The sequence below is a fragment of the Nannobrachium achirus genome (assembly GCF_963921795.1).
Source record: "Nannobrachium achirus genome assembly, chromosome: 22".
Classification (NCBI taxonomy): domain Eukaryota; kingdom Metazoa; phylum Chordata; class Actinopteri; order Myctophiformes; family Myctophidae; genus Nannobrachium; species Nannobrachium achirus.
In genome coordinates, this window is record NC_137829.1 from 5,199,278 (window position 1) to 5,219,396 (window position 20,119).

Here is a 20,119-nt window from a genome sequence, read left to right on the forward strand (position 1 = left end):
ACTGTTAAAAACCAGCATGCGCACGCAGGTAGGCACCGAATGAACCCCACCGCTCATAGGATGCAATGGATGGCACTTGCGTTTAAAAATGCATTCCATCAAACTTTCAGATGCCGTTTTTCTCCCAGTGTGGAGGAAGAATGCTTAGGATTTTTACTGTAAATTCTCACACTTGAAATACATAATCCTTAGTTTCTGTTGATTGTAAACAATAATAGCGATTCAAAACAGTTGTCCTTCAAACCCCACCTCTATTCACCGTCATCAGAACAGAGGGAGCGCTCCTCTTGATCACCCACCCGATCCACTGGATCACCAGAGCGTCTACTGCTCGCCCAGCTGCAGTCCATGAAGCCTAATTATGCTCCGTCCTGCGACGGTGTCGCGCGCAGAGCCGCAGACCTCCAAGCTCAGAAGGGTTGCATTGGTGACGCGATGTGAGTTTGTATATCAGCTACTCTTGACGTGGAACACCGTTGCGCAATGAAGTATATATGTCTCGATAAGGGCGCTCCCATGGGAGCACCTCACTAGCACACAAGAGGAGGTTGAATAACCAGTGCTCCCCAAAACAACAGGTTTGGGGATCTGTTGGGAATTGATTACATGATACAGTCAGCTGTGCATTCAGTCTCAATGTTAGTAAACAAATAATTGGTCTATTATCTTGCATTGCGGCAAGGGGAAGAATGCATGCAGCGCTTCTCTCTCCTCTGGCGCCCCCTGGCGCCCCCTTGTGCCATTGCGCCCCTGGGCACTTGCCCACAATGCCCTGCGTAATCGCCGCTTCTGCTTACAACAGCATGTAAGCATGAAACGCCTGTGTTTGCATGGGTGTCCTTCATTAAGACGTGATCGCATTTTCAGGACAAACTGTAAAGGTCATTGCACACTGCTGCGTTTTTTCGGACGAATATAGGAGCGAATTTCGGATCAACCTCACCTTGTGTCAATCACGTCTGCACACTCGGACCACTGGGTCCCTTGCTCTCTCTCTCTCTCTCTCTCTCTCCTTGCCCTGAAAAATGCATTTCGCAACGAAAAAACGCAGCAGTGTGCAACCAGCTTTAGAGTTTAGTTACTCAAAACTCAATAATTCACCGTAGACCACAGTAGCAAATGACACCTGCTCCAAACAGTAACAACTTGGTGAAAAACAACACGTCCATAATTAACAGCCGGTGTGTGTGTGTGTGTGTGTGTGTGTGTGCGCGCGCGTGTGTGTGTGTGTGTGTGTGTGTGCGTGTGTGTGTGTGTGTGTGTGTGTGTGTGTGTGTGTGTGTGTGTGTGTGTGTGTGTGCGTGCGTGCGTGCGTGCGTGCGTGCGTGCGTGCGTGCGTGCGTGCGTGCGTGCGTGTGTGTGTGTGTGTCTATGTCTGTGTGAGCGGGCGTGAGTGTCTGTGTGCGTGAAAGAGATGTCTCCACGGGAACATGTTTCTGCCACTGCATGTCAAAGTATCCTCCAGGATGAGGTTGCCAACCTGGACCCTGATCTTTCTCACAGGAGGTGTTTGTTCACGCGACACGAGAGAAGCTTTTCAAAATGCGCATCGGCAGGTTTCTCTTTGGTTGGAAATGTCTTTCCCTACACTAAAGGGCCATTCACAAGCTTGAGTGTGTGTATTCCCCTGCAGCAGACAAGTCCAGGGGCGTCACACCAAACTCTGGGCCCTGGGTACAAGGATTCACTGCGGGCCCCTGTGCTTTAACTATTGAAAAATAGCCGATATACAAGCTCGCAGCGCGGCACTCGGTGCCGCGCTGCGAGCTTGTAGATCTGCTATTTTTGAAAAATCGTGAAAAATGTGTGCAAGAAACGTATGTTTCTATGTCAGTGGTGCTCAAACGTTTTGATGTCAAGGACCCCGAAGATGATATGTATTTGGCCACAAACCCCCCATCTCAAAATATTTCATTCCAGGGGCCCCCCATAAGCAAAATTTGAGTTACAAATGTTCGCTTAAAAAATACATATTCAAAGATTTGCACACATTTTCACGACTTTTCAAAAAATAGCAGATCTACAAGCTCGCAGCGCGGCACTCAGTGCCGCGCGGTGAGCTTGTATATCTGCTATTTTTCAATAGCTAAAGTTACTAGGGCCCCTCCACCTTGGGCCCTGGTAACTCAGTCCCACTTTCCTACCCCTTGTGACGCCCCTGGACAAGTCACAGGCTGACAGGTACGTGTATGGAGGTGACATTACTTACTGATCCTTAGCCGTTTTATTTCAGACTGCAGCAGAAAGCTCAGAAAACTCACAATTCAGACTGCAAGAGTAGAGCGGCAAGTGATTACCAGTTGTACATCATCTCTACTGTCTTTATTCGTCTCTCTCATCAAACATTCATTGTTTACCTACTCCATCGTTCTCTCTGACTTTAGACAGCTCGGACTGAGGGGAAAGATATTCAGGGATTGACTTTCTTTGCCTACTGGAACCATTCACAAGAAATCTGGGGTGTGTGTGTCACAGAGACAGGGATTGTCTTTTCTGAATTCCGTCTTGAGAGATTACAGAGACAGAGGCTCAGCGGGTCTCTGTCTCTGGTGCTTTTTTTCCTAGTTTTGTGAAAAGCGAGAGGAAAGCTTGCTCTGCTGAATACCTCTGTCTCTGTGATAGTGGCTAATAATGTTTAACTGACTCAGACTGTGAGGAAATGAAAAGCTAATACAGAGAGGAAACACTGACACTCAAACCAATCAGAGATAGACAGAGAGAGCGAGAGAGAGAGATAGACAGAGTGAGAGACATGCTAGCGCAGGGAAAAATGTATTTACTCTGAATCGTAAAGAAATGGACCCATAAGGGCCATTAATAGTAACAGTAAGTCATTAATTTACACTCTTGGAGTTAAATTTGACCATGTACACATAATTATATTAGAAGACCGTATTAGACAACAGTATGCATTAGATGACATATACAGTATGTACGAGGACTGCCCATAAGTCCGAAGGTTCATTAGTCCGAAAGTTCATTAGTCCGAATTTAGTTAGGGTTACTGAGGTTAAGGTTAGGTTTAGGGTTAGAGTTAGGCATAGTATTCTTAACAAATTCGGACTAATGAACCTTCGAACTAATGAACCTTCAGACCAACTCTTAGTGCTCGTCAGGGTGTGGGATCCCCGGTTGAAATATGATTATTTTGGGGGTCACGCCCTGAAAATGTGGTAGAAGGAGGTAGAAGACTCACCTCCTATGAGCATGGTACAGATGGAGAAGATCTTCTCCGAGTCGGTGTTGGCGGAGACATTGCCGAAGCCCACGCTGGTCAGGCTGCTCAGGGCGAAGTAGAGCGACGTGACGTAGCTGCTACGCATGGAGGGGCCCCCGCCCAGCATCCCGGGGCCCCCGCTTACCATGCCGGGCCCGGAGGCCGCCCCGGCCACGCCTCCAGCCGCGCTGCTCCCGTTCCATTGGCTGGAGTTCCAGGAGTCCCGCCCCGCCGCCTCCGACCCGGACACGTTCCACTGGCTGCTGTTGGCCGGCACGCCGCTGACCACGCTGGGAGGCAGCGCATCGGGGGCCAGCGTGGCTAACGGAGGCAGAAAGTACGGGGTGCCCAGGCGCTTGGCCAGCTCATGGAGCCAGCCTGACACACACACACACACACACACACACACACACACACACACACACACACACACACACACACACACACACACACACACACACACACACACACACACACACAGAGAGAGAGAGAGGTTGAGAGAGTGACAGCGAGTCAGACAGAGACAGACAGAGACAGACAGAGAGAGACAGAGACACAAGAGAAATAATTTCTCAGGGCAGTGATTGCAGTCAAAGTAATTTCACAGTGTTGAAGCAGCATCCGAACAGACAGACCCGAAGACTGACCTGATCTGGATTCAGATGCAAATGAGGGTGACGAGGGAGAGACGGTTGGGTGGACGATAAATGAGGACGGTGGAAGGCATGTATGTAGACGGGGAGGAGGGAAGAACGTGTGGAAGCACGGAAGGGAGGTAGGGAGGAAATAGGTTTGGGAATTTAAATATCTTTTATCGCCTTGCTGCTCGTTGTTCGATTGTATCTGGTTCTCTGTAAAGCACTTTGTTTTAAGTTTGAGAAGAAGAAGAAGAAGAAGAAGAAGAAGAATCCTAACATATATTGCGACCGTCACAGCTTGACCGTATCTCTGTCTCTCTGTAACGCCTGACACTGTGGTTCCCCTGATACATCACTGTGACATCAAAGGTGACATCACAGTGATGTCAGATAATCAGAGCAGGGATCTCCATATATGGGCATAAAAGGCTGACACATCACTGTGACATCACAGGTGACATCAGAGTGATGTCAGATACTCAGAGAGCAGGATCTCCATATATGTGCATAAAAAGTATCTCCATATATGGGCATAAAAGGGATTTGATGTATGATGTCAGACGACAGAATCCATTATGGCCAAGAAAGATGGCGCGAAGGGCGAGGTCACTTTTCGCCCTTAGGTGTCTTACTGGTTATATTTCATACAGGGTCTCCTTTTCTACAGGTAACCAGTCCAGCCAAAAGAATGGGTAAAAGAAAAACATTCTCAACTAGAAGCAGTGCTCTTCCGAGCACAGGTCTCCACCAGGCCAGGTGTCCTGGTGGTGCTATAATAGACCAACGTAAAAAGGGTGGCATTTGTTCTTCCCCAATCTTAGACCGTTCATGGCAGTCGGATGCAGCATGCCTGATTTGAGACATTGTGTTCCAAAAATGTGTTTTGCTAAAGTCTACCTGCTGGTGGTGGCGCTATAACAGACCAATATGAAAAGCGTAGCATTTGTTCCTTAAAGGGGAAGACCACCCATTTTCAATATTGAACCGTGTCATTAATATACCTTAGAGGAGTTGTGTGGAAATAGAAAAAAAGTTCCCCCTCTTCTGTGTTGCCTAAAACTGGAGGATTGATTTTGGGGTTTGTATTGTAAAGTACAACTTGATGACATCACACATTGTACTTTACAATACAAACCCCCAAATCAATCCTCCAGTTCTAGGCAACACAGAAGAGGGGGAACTTTTTTTCTATTTCCACAAAACTCCTCTAAGGTATATTAATGACATATTTCAATATTGAAAATGGGTGGTCTTCCCCTTTAATGTAGAGGAAATATGTGGGGCAAATGTCCCGGTATTCGCAAGCTGCATTGATGATTTGAGGCATTTTGTTCAAAAACTGAGCAATCCTGCAAACTTTGGAAGCCAATATTAGCCAATTAGGATGGAATATGAACTATCAGATGGATCGGACTTGATTACATGACTATAGAGATACTGTGTACTGATTTGCATGATTGTTGGAGAAAATCTGATGGAGTAATAGCAAAGAATGTGTTTTACATACGTTGTCCTCCTGGTGGCGCTATAAAAGGCAAATGTGGAAAGATGCAGGTCAAAGATTTATCCTTAGCCTCTAGGGAGTGCGCATACAAAGTTTTCCTCTTATCGGTGGAGTTGAAGGTAAAAACACAAATTGCTCTGTTATAGCGCCACCATGAGGCTGATTTGAGAAATTTGAAGTGGCATTTCTTCCTCATTTTGGCAGAGACCTGGCCAACGGCGCTGGAGATTAGATGGTAAAAAACTGGAGGACGCACGCACGGACGGACGGACGCACGCACGCACGGACACACGGACGGACGGACGCACGGATGGAGGGGAAAACATACTCTCCCCCTTGCCTTCGGCTGGTGGAGAAAACGAGTTCCCATGCTGTTAACGCCATGGAAACAGTCCTGACTTTTCTGCCTCTGTCCAGGGTGCTGATCTGTGCTCACTTCTGTCAAGGATGGTTGCCACTGTCCAGGGTACTGATTACATTCTCCCCTCTGCTCTGGTGGATAACACCCTCCATAGCAGGGTTGCTTAACGAAATCATCGAAACCAAGCGGATAAAAGCGCCAAACTTTTTTTGAGGCTTCTTTAGGACCTAACAATGGATTTTAGCCTTGGGTACCAAACTTTATTTTGATGTTTACCCATATAATATCCATATCAAGTTGGTTTTTTGGGACCATTTCTAGTAAAAGGAAAGTTTTTTGTGCAAAACAAATGCTTGCAATGGATTCAGAATCATGACAAACCCCTAGTTAGACCCCTCACATCTACTTAAAGCAGATCTTTTTAACTGGGTAGAAAGTCGATGGGAGCCCAACTTGATATGAATATTATATGGGTAAAAATCAAAATAAAGTTTGGTACCCAAGGCTAAAATCCATCGTTAGGTCCTAATGAAGCCTCAAAAAAAGTTTGGCGCTTTTATCCGCTTCGTTTCGATAATGTCAAAAACCAGCGTTAAGCAACCACGCTCGCTTCTGACCAACAGAAGCTCACTTCAGATGAGCTTTGTGCTTGATATTCTGTCCATGAAAGACAGAATATTTGTCTGACCAACAGGTTGCACTCGTTGAAAAATGCAACGTTAATAATTCAGGGAAAGCGACCGCAAAACATACACTTAAAGGGTTATTTTACTTTAAAACACTTCTGGGGGCACGTCAACATCTACTTGGGCTTTCATGTGCACCCCATCAACTAGCACCTGGTCATTGCATCTATTCATTTTGTCTTAGTGAGTCATTTCTATGATCAAAAGCCTCACTGTGGCTCTGTCAGCTTAGTGCCCAGAATGTGATAGTTTTCCTTTGTTAAAAGTTGTTATTCTACTGTTGGTGTGCAGCAACCTTTATCTCTGACCTGTACAGGTTGCCTCTTTTTTATTGCAGAAATTAGCCGAGCTGCTATTTTTGTCAAATGCTCGCCTACTATGATACAGTATGCCCAGAATATGGAGGCTAGGGTTCATGTGGTTAATAATTGAGTACATGAATACTCAACAATTGGATCATATGGACAGGCCCACACATTACAAATGTCTTGGTTCTTCAGTATATCACAGTATACTTTCCTTTTGTTCCTGGATCAGAGAAGATGGCCTTCTTCTCACAAAGGTACTGTAGTGTAGGTGCATGCGTGCAAGTGTGTGTGTGTGTGTGTGTGTGTGCGTGCGTGCGTGCGTGCGTGCGTGAGTGTGTGTGTTGTTCATAGCGCCAGCAAGGACAATGGACTCTTTTCATGTGTACCAAGGTAAAGACAACTACAGCTATTGAAATTAATACTGATAAATAATGTGTTACATTTAGGTATGCCACTGAGAATAGTCAATAGTTTTGTCAATGATGGCTAACTGGTACACTTAAATCAAATGTACCCACTGTTCATTTAATATAATTAGCTACAGCTGTGTTCACCCATCTGTGAAAAGGGTCCGTGCCCTTGAATTGATGAGGCTGCCGACAAAAGACGCACGCCACCACTACAACAACAGGCCCTTGACTTGTGTAATGTATAAGCAGCATTTAGATTTCTAATGGATTTAATAGAATAGCCAGAGTGGTCTCATCTGTCGGATTCCCTGTGTTTGTGACAGTAAACGCTGACTCATATATTATTGACCAGACTGTTGCTGTCTCTCATTATGTGATTTGTGGCTTGGCACAAATCAATACAGAAAGAGAGACAGATACAAAAACAGTCAGAGAGAGAGGGAGAGAGGGGGGGGGGGCAGACGGTGGCAGTGAAAATGAGAGCCAGAGAGCCAGACAGACAATGAGAATTTCCTTTAGCGTGGGCTGCCGTGCCAACACAGTCCGTTCAAAAACCACCCAAATAATTTAGCTGATGTCAGGTCTGTACATAATGTAGAAAAGAACAGGAGGTCGCACGACTCGCAGCCACAATGCAATAATCTTTTTTTATTTATAAATTACCAACGTTTCGACATTAAGTCTTCTTCAGGGTATGCTCGGATTATTGCATCGTGGTTGCGAGTTGTGCGACCTCCTGTTCTTTTCTACATTTGTATCCCCCATGGTCAGCACCTCCTCACTGCTGGTGTGTGTTCCTGTTCCTTTGTAGGTCTGTAAAATCCCTGAATATATCAAATGTATAAACAAATATCCATATCTTGTGTATGCATGCATGTAGAGTATATGTGCACTTGCTTGTGTACAGGTGTACACAAAGATTTGTGATTTGTGAATTTAGGGCGGAAGAACACACGGTCTGAGGAAGATCGTTGCCACAGTTCTGAGTCAAAAGGATTACAGCTCGCTCCCTTCGGAAAAAGATACACACGTCTGTCTGTTTGTGTGTGTTTTCAAGTTTATCACAGCGTAGGCTTGGGTTTTATGCCACCCGAGGGATCAGAGATCTTTCCTGTGGGGTATGCTTGCTGAACATCAACCAGATTCCACCGTATTAAAAGCATCAGTCTTGATGAGGATGCATGAGGGGCTGTGTCAGCACTGATACAAAATCACCGGCGTCAATCTGCTGAAGTCAGGTCTGTATGAGCTTACGCCGCATGAACAAACTGGAGCAGATGTGTAAATACGTGAGCGATAAAGGTGAACGTACAGTATAGCTCACAGGCAGCCATGGTGTGTTGGTTGCTTCACATTTGGTTCATACAAGACATTTATTTCAAGCGAAGGAGCATGTGGTTTGTGCATGCACAGGGTTTCGATTTGTAAAATAATATTTTATAATAATCCCAAGCCCTATTTTATATTGGCTACTTTGTCTTACAACAAGCTTCTACAAGCTAAAAATGTGGCGTACATGAGACATATACATTTCCCAAAAGGAATGCATTTGATTCAGTCTGACCTGTAGCAGGGGTAAAAGAAAACATACCCTCACAGGCGATAAAAATAAATGACCAGAGGAGGGGGTATCAAAATCAGAAGCATGGATTGGATTCCCCCTGTTCCCACCAGAAAAGCACACAACGCCTCACGGTGCGAAGCGTTGTGTGCTTGTAGACTGGCTATTTTCACTATTTTAAATCATTTTTAAAAGGATAAATGCAAAACGGTTTTGGACATACCGGTACAAAGTTTCCACTTTCCACCCGACAACAACGATATGCTGTATCCGTGCATGTACGTGCGTGCTTCTACCAAATGGAACCAAATGAACCCTAACGGGTTCATTTGGTTCCATTTGTACACTGTCAAGAGTTAAGGGGAGACCTTGAAATGTGAAAGCTTGAGAAACACTGAACTAACCGATGTCCCACAAGCCCGGGCTCTCGATCTCTTTGCGTCCTATGAAGTACCAGACGCAGGCCATCCAGTGGGCCAGCAGGGCGAACATGGACATGAGCAGGGTGAGCACCACGGCGCTGTACTGGGAGTAGCGCTCCAGCTTCTGGAGGAGTCTGAGCAGCCGCAGCAGCCGAACGGTCTTCAGCAGGTGGACCCCGAAGTACTGCAACAGAGAGATCATTGTTCACAGTGCATGAGGACCTAGCTATTTACATACAGCACATTGCCTCTATACTATATTATACCATTACAGTGCTTAATCTATGATTGGATCCGGCACCTATTTGATTGGATCCACCGGCGCCTAACTCCGTCCCCACTAGGGGGAGCACAAATACAGGGGACATTTCGGCGCCGCAAAGCGGCGCCGCGAAAAATCGGGTATTTGCGGATATTAAGTCGTCTAAAATGGATAATTTCGGGTATAAAGTCAACTAAGGCGGGTTTCCTTCATTAAGTAATTTTCGGGTGTCTTTGGGGCTTCACATTGGATGTTATGCTAACACCAGGCAGTCAGTTCTGTTCAGTTCTGTTCATATTAACTCACCCATTTCTCCATTCCTGCTATCTCAATTCCTCCTCCATCTGAACCATCCAAATTCCAAAAGTTGCCGTTCTGTTAACCATATTCGCCGCAAAACTTCTTCCGAGTTTTACTTAATTACTCCAGTAACCACACAACAACAACAGATATCACACAGCAGCGTTCCGTCTTTTTTTACCGTCCGGGCTAGAACACACACTCGCTGCAGTGGGTTCCTGGCTTAGCCCAAGCCCAGGCCATGGGGGGGAACCATGGAGCGAGTGTGTTCTTACCCGAACGTTAAAGGAAGACGGACACGCCTGGTTTAGCTCTTCTTAAAACAGTATCTCCCTCTCTCTCTCTCTCTCTCTCTCTCTCTCTCTCTCTCTCTCTCTCTCTCTCTCTCTCTCTCTCTGTCTGAGCTCCCGTGGCACGCGTCGTCATTCCACCAGTCGCAGAATTAATTAATTGAAAGATATTGTAGAAGCGCGGCCCGGGACGGGACGGGACGGGACGGGGGGGACGGGGGGGGGACGGGGGGGGGGGGGGGGGGGGGGTGCGGGAGGGGGAGCCGGGCTCCCCCTACTGGCAGATTGGGGGAGCCTTTGCTCCCCTTGGCTCCAATAAACAGGCGCCAGTGATTGGATCAAGGACCTTCCCTGTCAATCAAAATAGTGTTGTTTGGTCATTTATGTTTTCATCCTTCCAAATAGAGACCTTTTTTGGCTGCAGCATTTTTCTTCCACCCCCCTTTTTTCTGCCCTTTTTCTGCTTTTGTAATTGATGTTATCCTATGTAAAGTACTATGTTCTATCCGTCTGTCTTTCAATGTTATATGTGCGATACTTGTGTTGCATGACTGCATTGACTAGCAGTGACTGTTATGTGCACTCTTTTGTTTGGCACTGTTTGCTAAGTTATGCTTGAGTATAGCTTTTTTGTGTGTGTGACGTGTCACTTATTAGCGTTGAATGTTTCGTGGTCACTTTATGTATATATTCTTCTTCTCTTTTTGCAATAGCTTTCGACACTTTATGTTTTATTTATCTTTTTTCGTGCTTGCTCTTTGGACTGTATACTACAGTACTCTTTTTCTTTTTCTTAATTCTCTGTAACTTGTAACCTTAACTGCTGTGCTGCCTCTGGGCAACTGAATTTCCCCTGTGGGATAATAAAGGTATCTATCTATCTATAACCCTTGAACACTAGGGTATATAGAATACCACCTGCATTTGTTGTTACCCAAGATGATACTGTACATATTAGGTGTAGATACAGAAGGCAGCATCAAATTCTGTGTGATAATTAATTTATTACATGTTCATTGAATTACAATTACTGTCAAAGTGGAAGTGGACTGTTGAATGAAATGCTAGTCCTGCTGGGATTCCCTGGCAGTGTGGGGAGGGAGGGGGTTGAAAACACAACAGATGCTGCTGGCTGTCAGCCTCACCATTATACATCTACACTATTCTATGAACTGAGGAAGGTAGCTGTTTTTTTTTTTTTTTTTTCATCTCACGCCAGGATAAACTCCAGTTTCTCCTCAGCTGTGAATGTTCAACCACAGACAGCAACCATGTTTGCTATGGTGAGTTCCTTAAGCAGCGAGGTCGCTTACAGTAGCTTCTAACCAATAGAACCCTAGCAACCCTCTATTCTTCGGTAAACATTGAGCAAAAAAAAGCAGATCTACAAGCCCACAATCTACTGTGATGTTGTCGATGTCAGTCAAGAGATTTGGTGCTGAGGGGAAAAATGAATGTACCTAGTATAGAGCCCTGGGGGACCCCCGGTCATAGAGTTGAATGGGTTAAGCATGCAATGGTAATCAAATGCTCTATAACAAACCCCCAAGGAAGAAAGTTTTAACCTGTGCTGATTGTTCAGCTCTCAGCAGCTCACCAAATTTAATTAGTCAAAACTAACACAAAGTACGTGCACGTGTTCTGAATAAGCCATCTGTTTCTATTCAAATTCAATATGGAAATATTGATAAATTATGCCCTTGACAGGTTCTTAAGCATGCATTCATATTGGCCAGGCTTAGAAAGTTTGGTTGTGTCTCTCGCATGCCTGATGAATAGCCTTCAGTTATTAATTATATCCATCAGGGAGCTTATGCAATTATGCTTTCTCAAAGTTTAACTGACTCTCTGCCATTGCTCTGCACTACCATTACTACCAAATAAACACAAGAACAAGCTTATATCACGATTAAAAGCAATTCTTTCCACTGTACTGTATTTTCAAAGGTGACATAACAAGTATGACATAATCTTCTTCCATGCAAATACAGTATGTGTGGACAGCAGAATATCATATTGGTTGTTTATTAAGTTTATTGTCATTTCTACCGTACATACCGTATACTATATAGAAACTAGAAACACTGTTCCTACGAAACAGTGTGGGCTCGCTCGTGACTATATTCTGTAGCGTGCTAACTGTCATGTGAAGCTCAACCAATACTCCAGCTAACACCACTCCCAGATGTTTTTCCACACCTCAATTGCACCTCATTGGCTGAGGGCCCTGCCTTTGTACTGTCGTGGCGGAACTTGGTAAATAAATAATGAAGACAACATAGTGTTCTCGCCTTTCAGGCGAGCCCACAATTAAAGGTAGGGTAAGTGTTTTTCTTTGGTTAAAATAAATGCTAAATAGGCTCTATATTCTGATAGTAATCATTGCGATAGACTGTTTGTTCAGTAACAGGAGTCTCCATGTCTCTCCAGCTCCTTATTAAACAGAAAATGCATTTTCAGGTTGGGATACCATTTTTATCCAATCAGGAGAGAAAGCTCAGACAGGATACAGTATGACATCATTTTGTAGGCAGAGGAGAATTTCTGCCCCCAGTTTCCGTGAATCTTTTTACTATTTTTACTATTTACACATTTTTCTTCTCTTTGTTGTTGAAAGGAAAGTGTTAGAATTATACTTTAGTTGTTATTTTTTAGTCGTTGCTTTTTGAAATAGCGAGGGACAGAAAATGCTCTGGGGGCAGATTCTCCTCTGCCTACAAAATGATGTCACGGCTTAAAAGCCCCATAACAATGAAGACTGATACATACTCTCTCCCGATTGGCTGACATTTTGCAACCCACCTGAAATGTATTTTTTTGTTTATTTTATTTTATTTTGTATTTTTATCCCACGATTTTGTAACGCATTTTTCATCCAGGGCCAATTGCCTTAGCTGTAGCCTAATCCTGGGGCGTTACTCTCCCTCTGCCGGCTAGTGCTTCCTTCAATGCATGAGGAGTGAGCAAAACAAAATGCCAGAGGCCAAAGGAGCTGGAGAGACAGGGAGACCCCTGATTACTAGTGTTTTAATCTACGTACGAGAACAGGCAAGAGATAATACCCCCAAAATAAGTAAACATTTACACACCCATCCGTGTAAGACACCATTCAATTCAATTCAATGGTAGTTGGCAGCATTTAGTGAACTCACTGGCCAGGAGAGAAGCAATCGCTAAACCTACTGTCACTTGGCAAAGCAGTAATGTACACACTAAAATCCTGCGGTGTACTCATTGCCCGAATGGTATTCATCCTGGATAGTGATATCACCTGCCACCATACAGTACAATGAATGAGTCAATTGAACAGAGCTCTAAACCAACAAGATCAGACTGGTCTCCTGGTGTAGAGTTCCCATACCATGAAATGAATAATATTATTGTGATTGAGAATATGATCATCTCAACCATGCTGTTTTAATATGAAGCATGCACGCATGCGCACACACAGACTGTGCAGAGACTCACCACACTGACGTTGAAAGCATAGAGGAGGTCAAAGGGCAGGGCGGCAATGAGGTCAACAAACAGCCAGGTGGTGACGTAGTGAAGGCAGATGGAGCGGGCGTCATACACCACCTGGCCCGACGTGCTCACATAGGTGGTCCGGAAGTTCAGCACTATGTCTGGAGGAGGAGCACCACAAGCACGCAAACAAATACAACCAATGGTGGACATTTACTTGAGCAGTAGTACTGCACTTAAGTTAACATGTTTGAGTATCTGTACTTTACTGGATTTTTGTCTTTCACTCCACTACATTTCAAAGACAAATATTTTACTTTTGACTCGACTATACTAGGAAGGGAAAAGGACGGTACATTATGAATTAACCACTTAACCCATTTAGGCCTAGAATTAGAAGGATTCAAAAGACACTTATAGAATCAGGTCAAAATTCTAATGTTCACGACTTTTCAAAAATAGCAGATCTACGAGCTCGCAGCGCGGCACTCGGTGCCGCGCTGTGAGCTTGTATATCTGCTATTTTTCAATAGTTAAAGCATAAAATAATGATACAAAAAATGTGTACCCGTTCTTGTTAAAAGGAGTCGTTCACCCACAAGATTACTTCATTTTATATCAATTACACACCCCATATGGCATGAAGCCTTGAATTCGTAGAGATCTTTTTAAAGCCAATAATTCGATGATCGGGTGGCTGCTCAGTAGTTGACTCTTTGAGTCTCCTACGGGATAGACTCATCGCCTGTCGTCAAATTTCTTGGTTTAGGAATCCGACAAAAACAAAAAAAATCTCCATGAATTCAATGCTTTGTGGGGTGTGTAATTGATTAAAAAAGTATTATTATAAGTATTATTTAAGTATTAAGTATTATTTAAGCCGTCCTATATTAACACACGGACACACTGCCTTTGATTACGATCGAGGGTGCTCTTCCGCAACCAGCGAGTGATCCCAGGACTCCAGAAGAAGAATACAACCGGAAATTACATAATTATTTCCAGCCTCGAGTCCATGCCCACCACCGTCATCAGCCAAGACCACTGGTTCTCAACATGGGGTCTTTGAGGGGGGTCCCCAGCTAAATGAAGAATAGTTAGGAACCAAAGGACCTTTTGTAACTATCTAATAAGTCAAGTGAACGCTGAGATTGTTACAGTGTCCTTGAAATGAAATCACTGGAGTCTAGGCCCTATAGACAACTGCACTGCTCCCAAGAATACACTCTTTTCTTAATTATATTAAATGAACTGTCTGCTCCGTTCCATATGATGTGGGTGCAGCTGAGCACCATAACAATCATTCAATAGTAACAAGTGCAAGACAGTTTGGGCTCAATGCCCAGATAATAACCAGCCATGCTAGATGGTTAATGTACTGTAACAGAGAAATTCTAGGTCAACAAGAGAGTTAAGAACACACTTAGCCACATCAACCACACATGAATCTGGGCAGGATAGGTGAACATTTGGCAAAAAAATAAATAAACATTTTGCCATAAATAGCTGATCTACATCGTGATCGAGAAATCCTGGGTCAGGGAAGTTATATAGGGTTTAAGTGGTTAGGAGTTTTGTTAACAAGACAAGAGATAATCAGCAGGGCCTAATAAGGGTGGGTTCCATACAATTATTGAAACTAAGAATTGTATTACTTCAAAAGCATTATCCAGTGCAGACAGATAGACAGGGTGTACAGATCAGACACATTAAACTTGATACTAAAAAGCAACCATAAACGTTTCATGGTGTCGTTAAATATAACTGTTGAGTAGGTTGCGGCTCATTGATCAGGGGCAGCTAATTAATGCAAATTATCTAATGGCTAAGGAACACTTGAGATACAGCATGTGTAATTATATAGTGTTGACTGAGCAAAGTATTGATACCCAGGCAGGCATATTATTTGTAACGAATGGCTATCTGCTGACAGGAGTCAGCCATTTAACTGCAGGCGGTTCATATAATTTCATTACACAAGTATATTGATGAAAGGCTCAGATTCACTTTTAGCCATTAAAGGATATTGTCCATTGTAGAAAGGCTGACAGGAGTTTCCCCACATTTAGATGGACAAGAGTGGGGACAAGAGGAAGAATTGCTTGCACGAAAACGAGTTAACAATGAAAAGTAATGGGCCTGTTGGCAATGGCTCATATCCTCGTCGTATTGCTGTGTCACTTTAGATCTTTACGAACTTCAGTTGAAACTTTGTTGAAGATTCCCACCAGGGGCTGGTAATTGAGTCATGAATAAATTATGGATACTTTGCACTAAATCCTGTTCCTCTAAAAGCCACCATTACACACAACACCTGATGGCAGGATGGGTGGTTGGGTGGGTGGAGGTATACAAGTGTGAGCAAGCTTGTTTGTTCCAGCATTAAGTAACATGGACACCCGCCAGTAAAGATATAAAGCAGGCGGAATGCACAACGGATTTCTGTATGTAGCATATCATCGTTGTCGGGTGGAAACCTTGTCCAACACCATTCATTTTGTATTTATCATTTTAAAAACGATCTAAACTAGTGAAAATAGCCGATCTACATATAGCGAGGCGTTGTGTGCTTGTAGATCTGCCATTTTCACTAGCTCTGTGCGGCGGTCTTGTATGATGAAGCAGGATTTAATTTACAAAAAAACGTACACATTTGAAACTTGGAGATACAAGGTTTCTGCCCGTCAGTGACGATATGAGACAATAATCCGCAGGACAGCGATGTGTTCCTCCCTTACCCAACATGAACAGGATCTCCACCAGGATGTCGCTGACGCTGGGCGGACTGCGGGGGACGCTGCCCGCCTCGTCCCGGCCGGCCACCACGGTGAAGCACACGTTGTAGGGCACGGTGACCGCCACGTAGAAGGTGGCCAGCAGGATCAGCCAATCCCAGCCCGCCTTGAAGGTGCCGTAGTGGAGCAGGATGAAGCGGGACTTCTGAATGGCCGCCACCTTGTACTCTGGTATGGGGGGCTTGTCCCCGAACATGTTCTGAACGGGACAGAGGGGGGCGGTGCAGATGATGACGCCAAAATATATACACAGTAAAGTCCTCGGAGTTACATTAACTCTGAGAGTGTGCAAATGTAACCAAATGGACCCGGAAGTACTCTCTAGGACATGGGGTATTCAACGAAATTGTTCAGGGGGGCCACATTGTCAGAAACCCAAGGGGCCGGGGGCCATGCTCTAAACTGAAGTGACTGGAGTCTCTTCACTTGAATATGATGGAATATGATATGAAGGATTACTGTGATTATGGTAAGATGTTTTTTATAAATTGCTCCAGGGGCCACAAGGAAGGTCCCCGCGGGCCGCATTTGGCCCGCAGGCCGCCAGTTGATTACCCATGCTCTAGGAGTTGCAAATAAATTAACAGTATTGTATTGTAGACACAAACGCAACAATTATAAATGTACGTACATCCTGTTGCATTTTATGAGAGCACCGCATGCCACTGGTCTACAGTACCGGTATATGCAGGGGTTGTTTCCCCCAAAATGAAATGGAAGCATCCGCACCTTCATGCTATGTGTGGTCGTGACTGTTCACTGTGCATGCCGGCCAGTGTACTGTAGCAGGCTTATGGCCCATGGAAATAGTGGCTAGTGCTAGGGACATGCTGGGCCCCTGATTCAGCCCGGGAAAAAGAGTTGGAGAGGCCCTCATTGCGCGCTATAGAGAGAGATCTCTCTATAGATCTCTCTATAGCGCTGCTGCTACTCAAAGATTTGTGACAATTTGTGACATCTGCTGTTTTCACTACTTTTGTGCGACGGCCTTGTATGATGAAGCAGGGCTTTGATTTGCGAAAAAATTTACAAATTCGAAACTTGGAGATACAAGGTTTCTGCCCGACAGTGATGATTTACTTTGTAAGCCCCCAAAATGGAACAACATTTTATTTTGAATTTTTTCCTAATGGCCGGCCTGGACCGGCCGGGAATGAACCGGCCATTCGGGAGTTATCCCGCTTTTCCCAATGGCCAGCACGTCCCTGGGCTTGTGCCTCTGACCCACTGTTCTGCAGCAGACCCATTTCCGTCTCCTTATGGACAATATTGATCAGAGTACCTGAGCCAATTGCCTGTTCCTAATCCCTGCGATGAAAGCTCAGCAACGCGTCTAACAGCGATAATCCTGTGTCCGTGACCCTGGAGGAAGAGTGTGTGTGTGTGTGTGTGTGTGGGGTCCGGGATGGACTGTAAATGCTTCCATGTGTGTCACATCGCGACTCCAGTCAAGTCTCAAAATCCAAGTCATCGAAAAAACACAACCGACAAGGTGAGGAAAAGAGGGATGAGGCTGGCTGGCACTGCTTCAGGCATCCTGAACTGGTGGCGAGCAAACTGACACTGTGGGAGCAAACCCAAGGCGCAGCTAGTAGTAGTGATGGAGCCCCTAATTTTTTTATTGATAGCAGCTTATCGATCCTGCTTATTGAGCCGGACTTTTATCGAGCCCGCTATTGAGTGTTTTCTAATATTTTGTGGAGAGATCTGAGACAGCAAATTCTGAACAGAACTGGTATATTGTTTTATTGGCCAGTTGTTGTGACTGGGTTTGTGGCTGACCACCATCTACGAAGATGACAATTGACAAAAGTAACAAATATTATCATTAAATATCAAAACAATCATTCATTAGTGTGCAATACGTGTTAAATGGCTTTATATTATGAATAGTACTGTAATCATTTCTTGATCGCCTCTTGTCTTGATTGTTTAAACATGACGTCATGGGCCGCTATGCTCGATAACAGGCTGGATAAGCCCAAAGCTTATTGATACCGGGTACCAGGCCTGGAATTTCGCTCATTTTAGGGGCAAGGCCAATTGGCCTTTGGTGTTGTCAATTGTTTGAGGCCAAATGCCAGGGCAGGAAGGCCATCAAATAAAACAAGATTTTAGTCCATTGAAAGAATTTGTTGAATCTAAAGGTTAGGGATGATAACCTAATCTGCAGTGAAATAGATACATGATGGTATTAAAAATCTGATCCATGCTCAGCCCTGCACCATTCAAAGTCAACGGATTGGTTTAAAGATGGGGAGTTAAGATTTCAGATTCTCAACAAAAGACACTGGTGTCTAATGTCTACATATTGAAAGAGACAGAGGAGAAAGTGATATAGTCAGCTGGGGCTTTAAGGCCACTGTGGCCTCAGGTCAAGCCATTGGTTTGAGGGACACAAGGCCAAACTGAGGGGCAACGGCGGCCATGGCCTTCATGGCCTCCATGAAATTCCTGCCCTGCCGGGTACTCAATAAATTTGTTATCAAGTTTGTAGCAGGCCCTTGTTTCGAGCTCGAACTAGGAGGGGAAGAGGCGCACCACCTACGTAGACACACTGCGGCACGACAGTAGCGCTAACAGCACTGCAGAGCTCAAGACCATGATGCTAGACAGGAGGGTGGGGAGAGCAGCGATTCAGGAGTCCAAGTTTGTGTCGGTTAGTCAACACTCACATTGCATCGCATCACATCGCATCGCATCGCATCAATAGCGACTTTAAGCTTGATGATTTTCAGGACTGCAACGCCAGGCGGACTACGGCTGCTATGACGTAATCGCCGTAGCGGTCAAAATAGTTAAGCAAAGCCTCGGCGGCGACGGGGTCCCAACCCTTTCACTGAACGATTTGGTTCCCATGGCGACGCGTACACACAGCAGAGTAGACGCTACGTGGGAAGGGACCTTCTGCCGTAGTAGAGACGGCTGCGGCGACGGCAGGTTTATCTATCGAGCGCGGATCATTTCCGGTTACCGTCGTCATCTGCCGTTGCCGTAGAGTTGCTTAAGGTCGCTATTGACTGTGTGCAGTCGCGTACACGGAGAAGAAAAACATGCATGTCTGAGGCCACTCACATTGTTGAGCTTGAGTTTGCTCTTGTCCTGTTTCTGCAGGTGTCCTGACAGGTGGTAGAGCACCGCTCTGCTGCGGCGCCGGTTGGCATTGAAACCTGGAGGACGGGTGACCTGGTGAACCTCCAGGCCAGTCTCCTCATCTAGTGGGAGAGGGAGGGAAAGAGAGAGAGACTCTCAATAACACACACAGGTTCAGCAGCTACTGCTCTACAGTATAAATTATTATTTATTACAACAAAGAATATGAAATAAAGACAAAACAAACGACTATATAACTAAAAGACATTTTTTTATTAGAGAATACATTGAATACATCGGTCTAAATTCACCCATACAAGTCTGTAACTCTGACAGTGTACAAATGGAACGAAATGGACCCTAACGGGAAGGTTTGAGAAACACTGGGCTAGAGGGATTTAACAGACCCTGACATTCCACCTCCTTCCCACCTCCACCAGAATCCAGGACCTCCATTATTTTAAATGTAACTAGAAATACTGTTCCTACGAAACAGTGTGGGCTCGCATGGAACACTGTGTATGGGCACAAAGATCTACCCTTTGACTGCTCCTCATTGGCTAATGGCCCTGCCTTAGTACTGTCGGTCATTTTGTTTTTAAGGAGAATATTACCTTGGTCTATAAAGTTTTGGTATAACATACTGATATAACATACTGGTCTCGAGCCCAAGTGTTCTTGTTATTTATATCAGGTCGCGCTTGTTGGTGGTGATGTCACCATGAACGCTGCTCCTCATTGGCTAAAGGCCCTGCCTTTGTACTGCCGGCCATTGTTTTGAGGAGAATAAACTTGAATTATAAAGAT

The 20,119-nt window shown here is 44.8% G+C and overlaps 1 protein-coding gene across 1 annotated transcript in view; it reads right to left on the reverse strand.

Moving 5' to 3' along the window:
- The window catches only part of kcnh3 (potassium voltage-gated channel, subfamily H (eag-related), member 3), a gene marked incomplete at both ends in the record, with an annotated part of 173,446 nt that overhangs the window by 38,784 nt on the left and 114,543 nt on the right, over positions 1-20,119 (reverse strand). Inside the window, 5 exons of the mRNA XM_080753654.1 lie at positions 3,197-3,595; positions 9,090-9,291; positions 13,428-13,585; positions 16,163-16,418; positions 19,295-19,434. Of these exons, the coding sequence (XP_080609780.1) occupies positions 3,197-3,595; positions 9,090-9,291; positions 13,428-13,585; positions 16,163-16,418; positions 19,295-19,434 (1,155 nt within the window). The remainder of the gene's footprint in view (positions 1-3,196; positions 3,596-9,089; positions 9,292-13,427; positions 13,586-16,162; positions 16,419-19,294; positions 19,435-20,119) is intronic.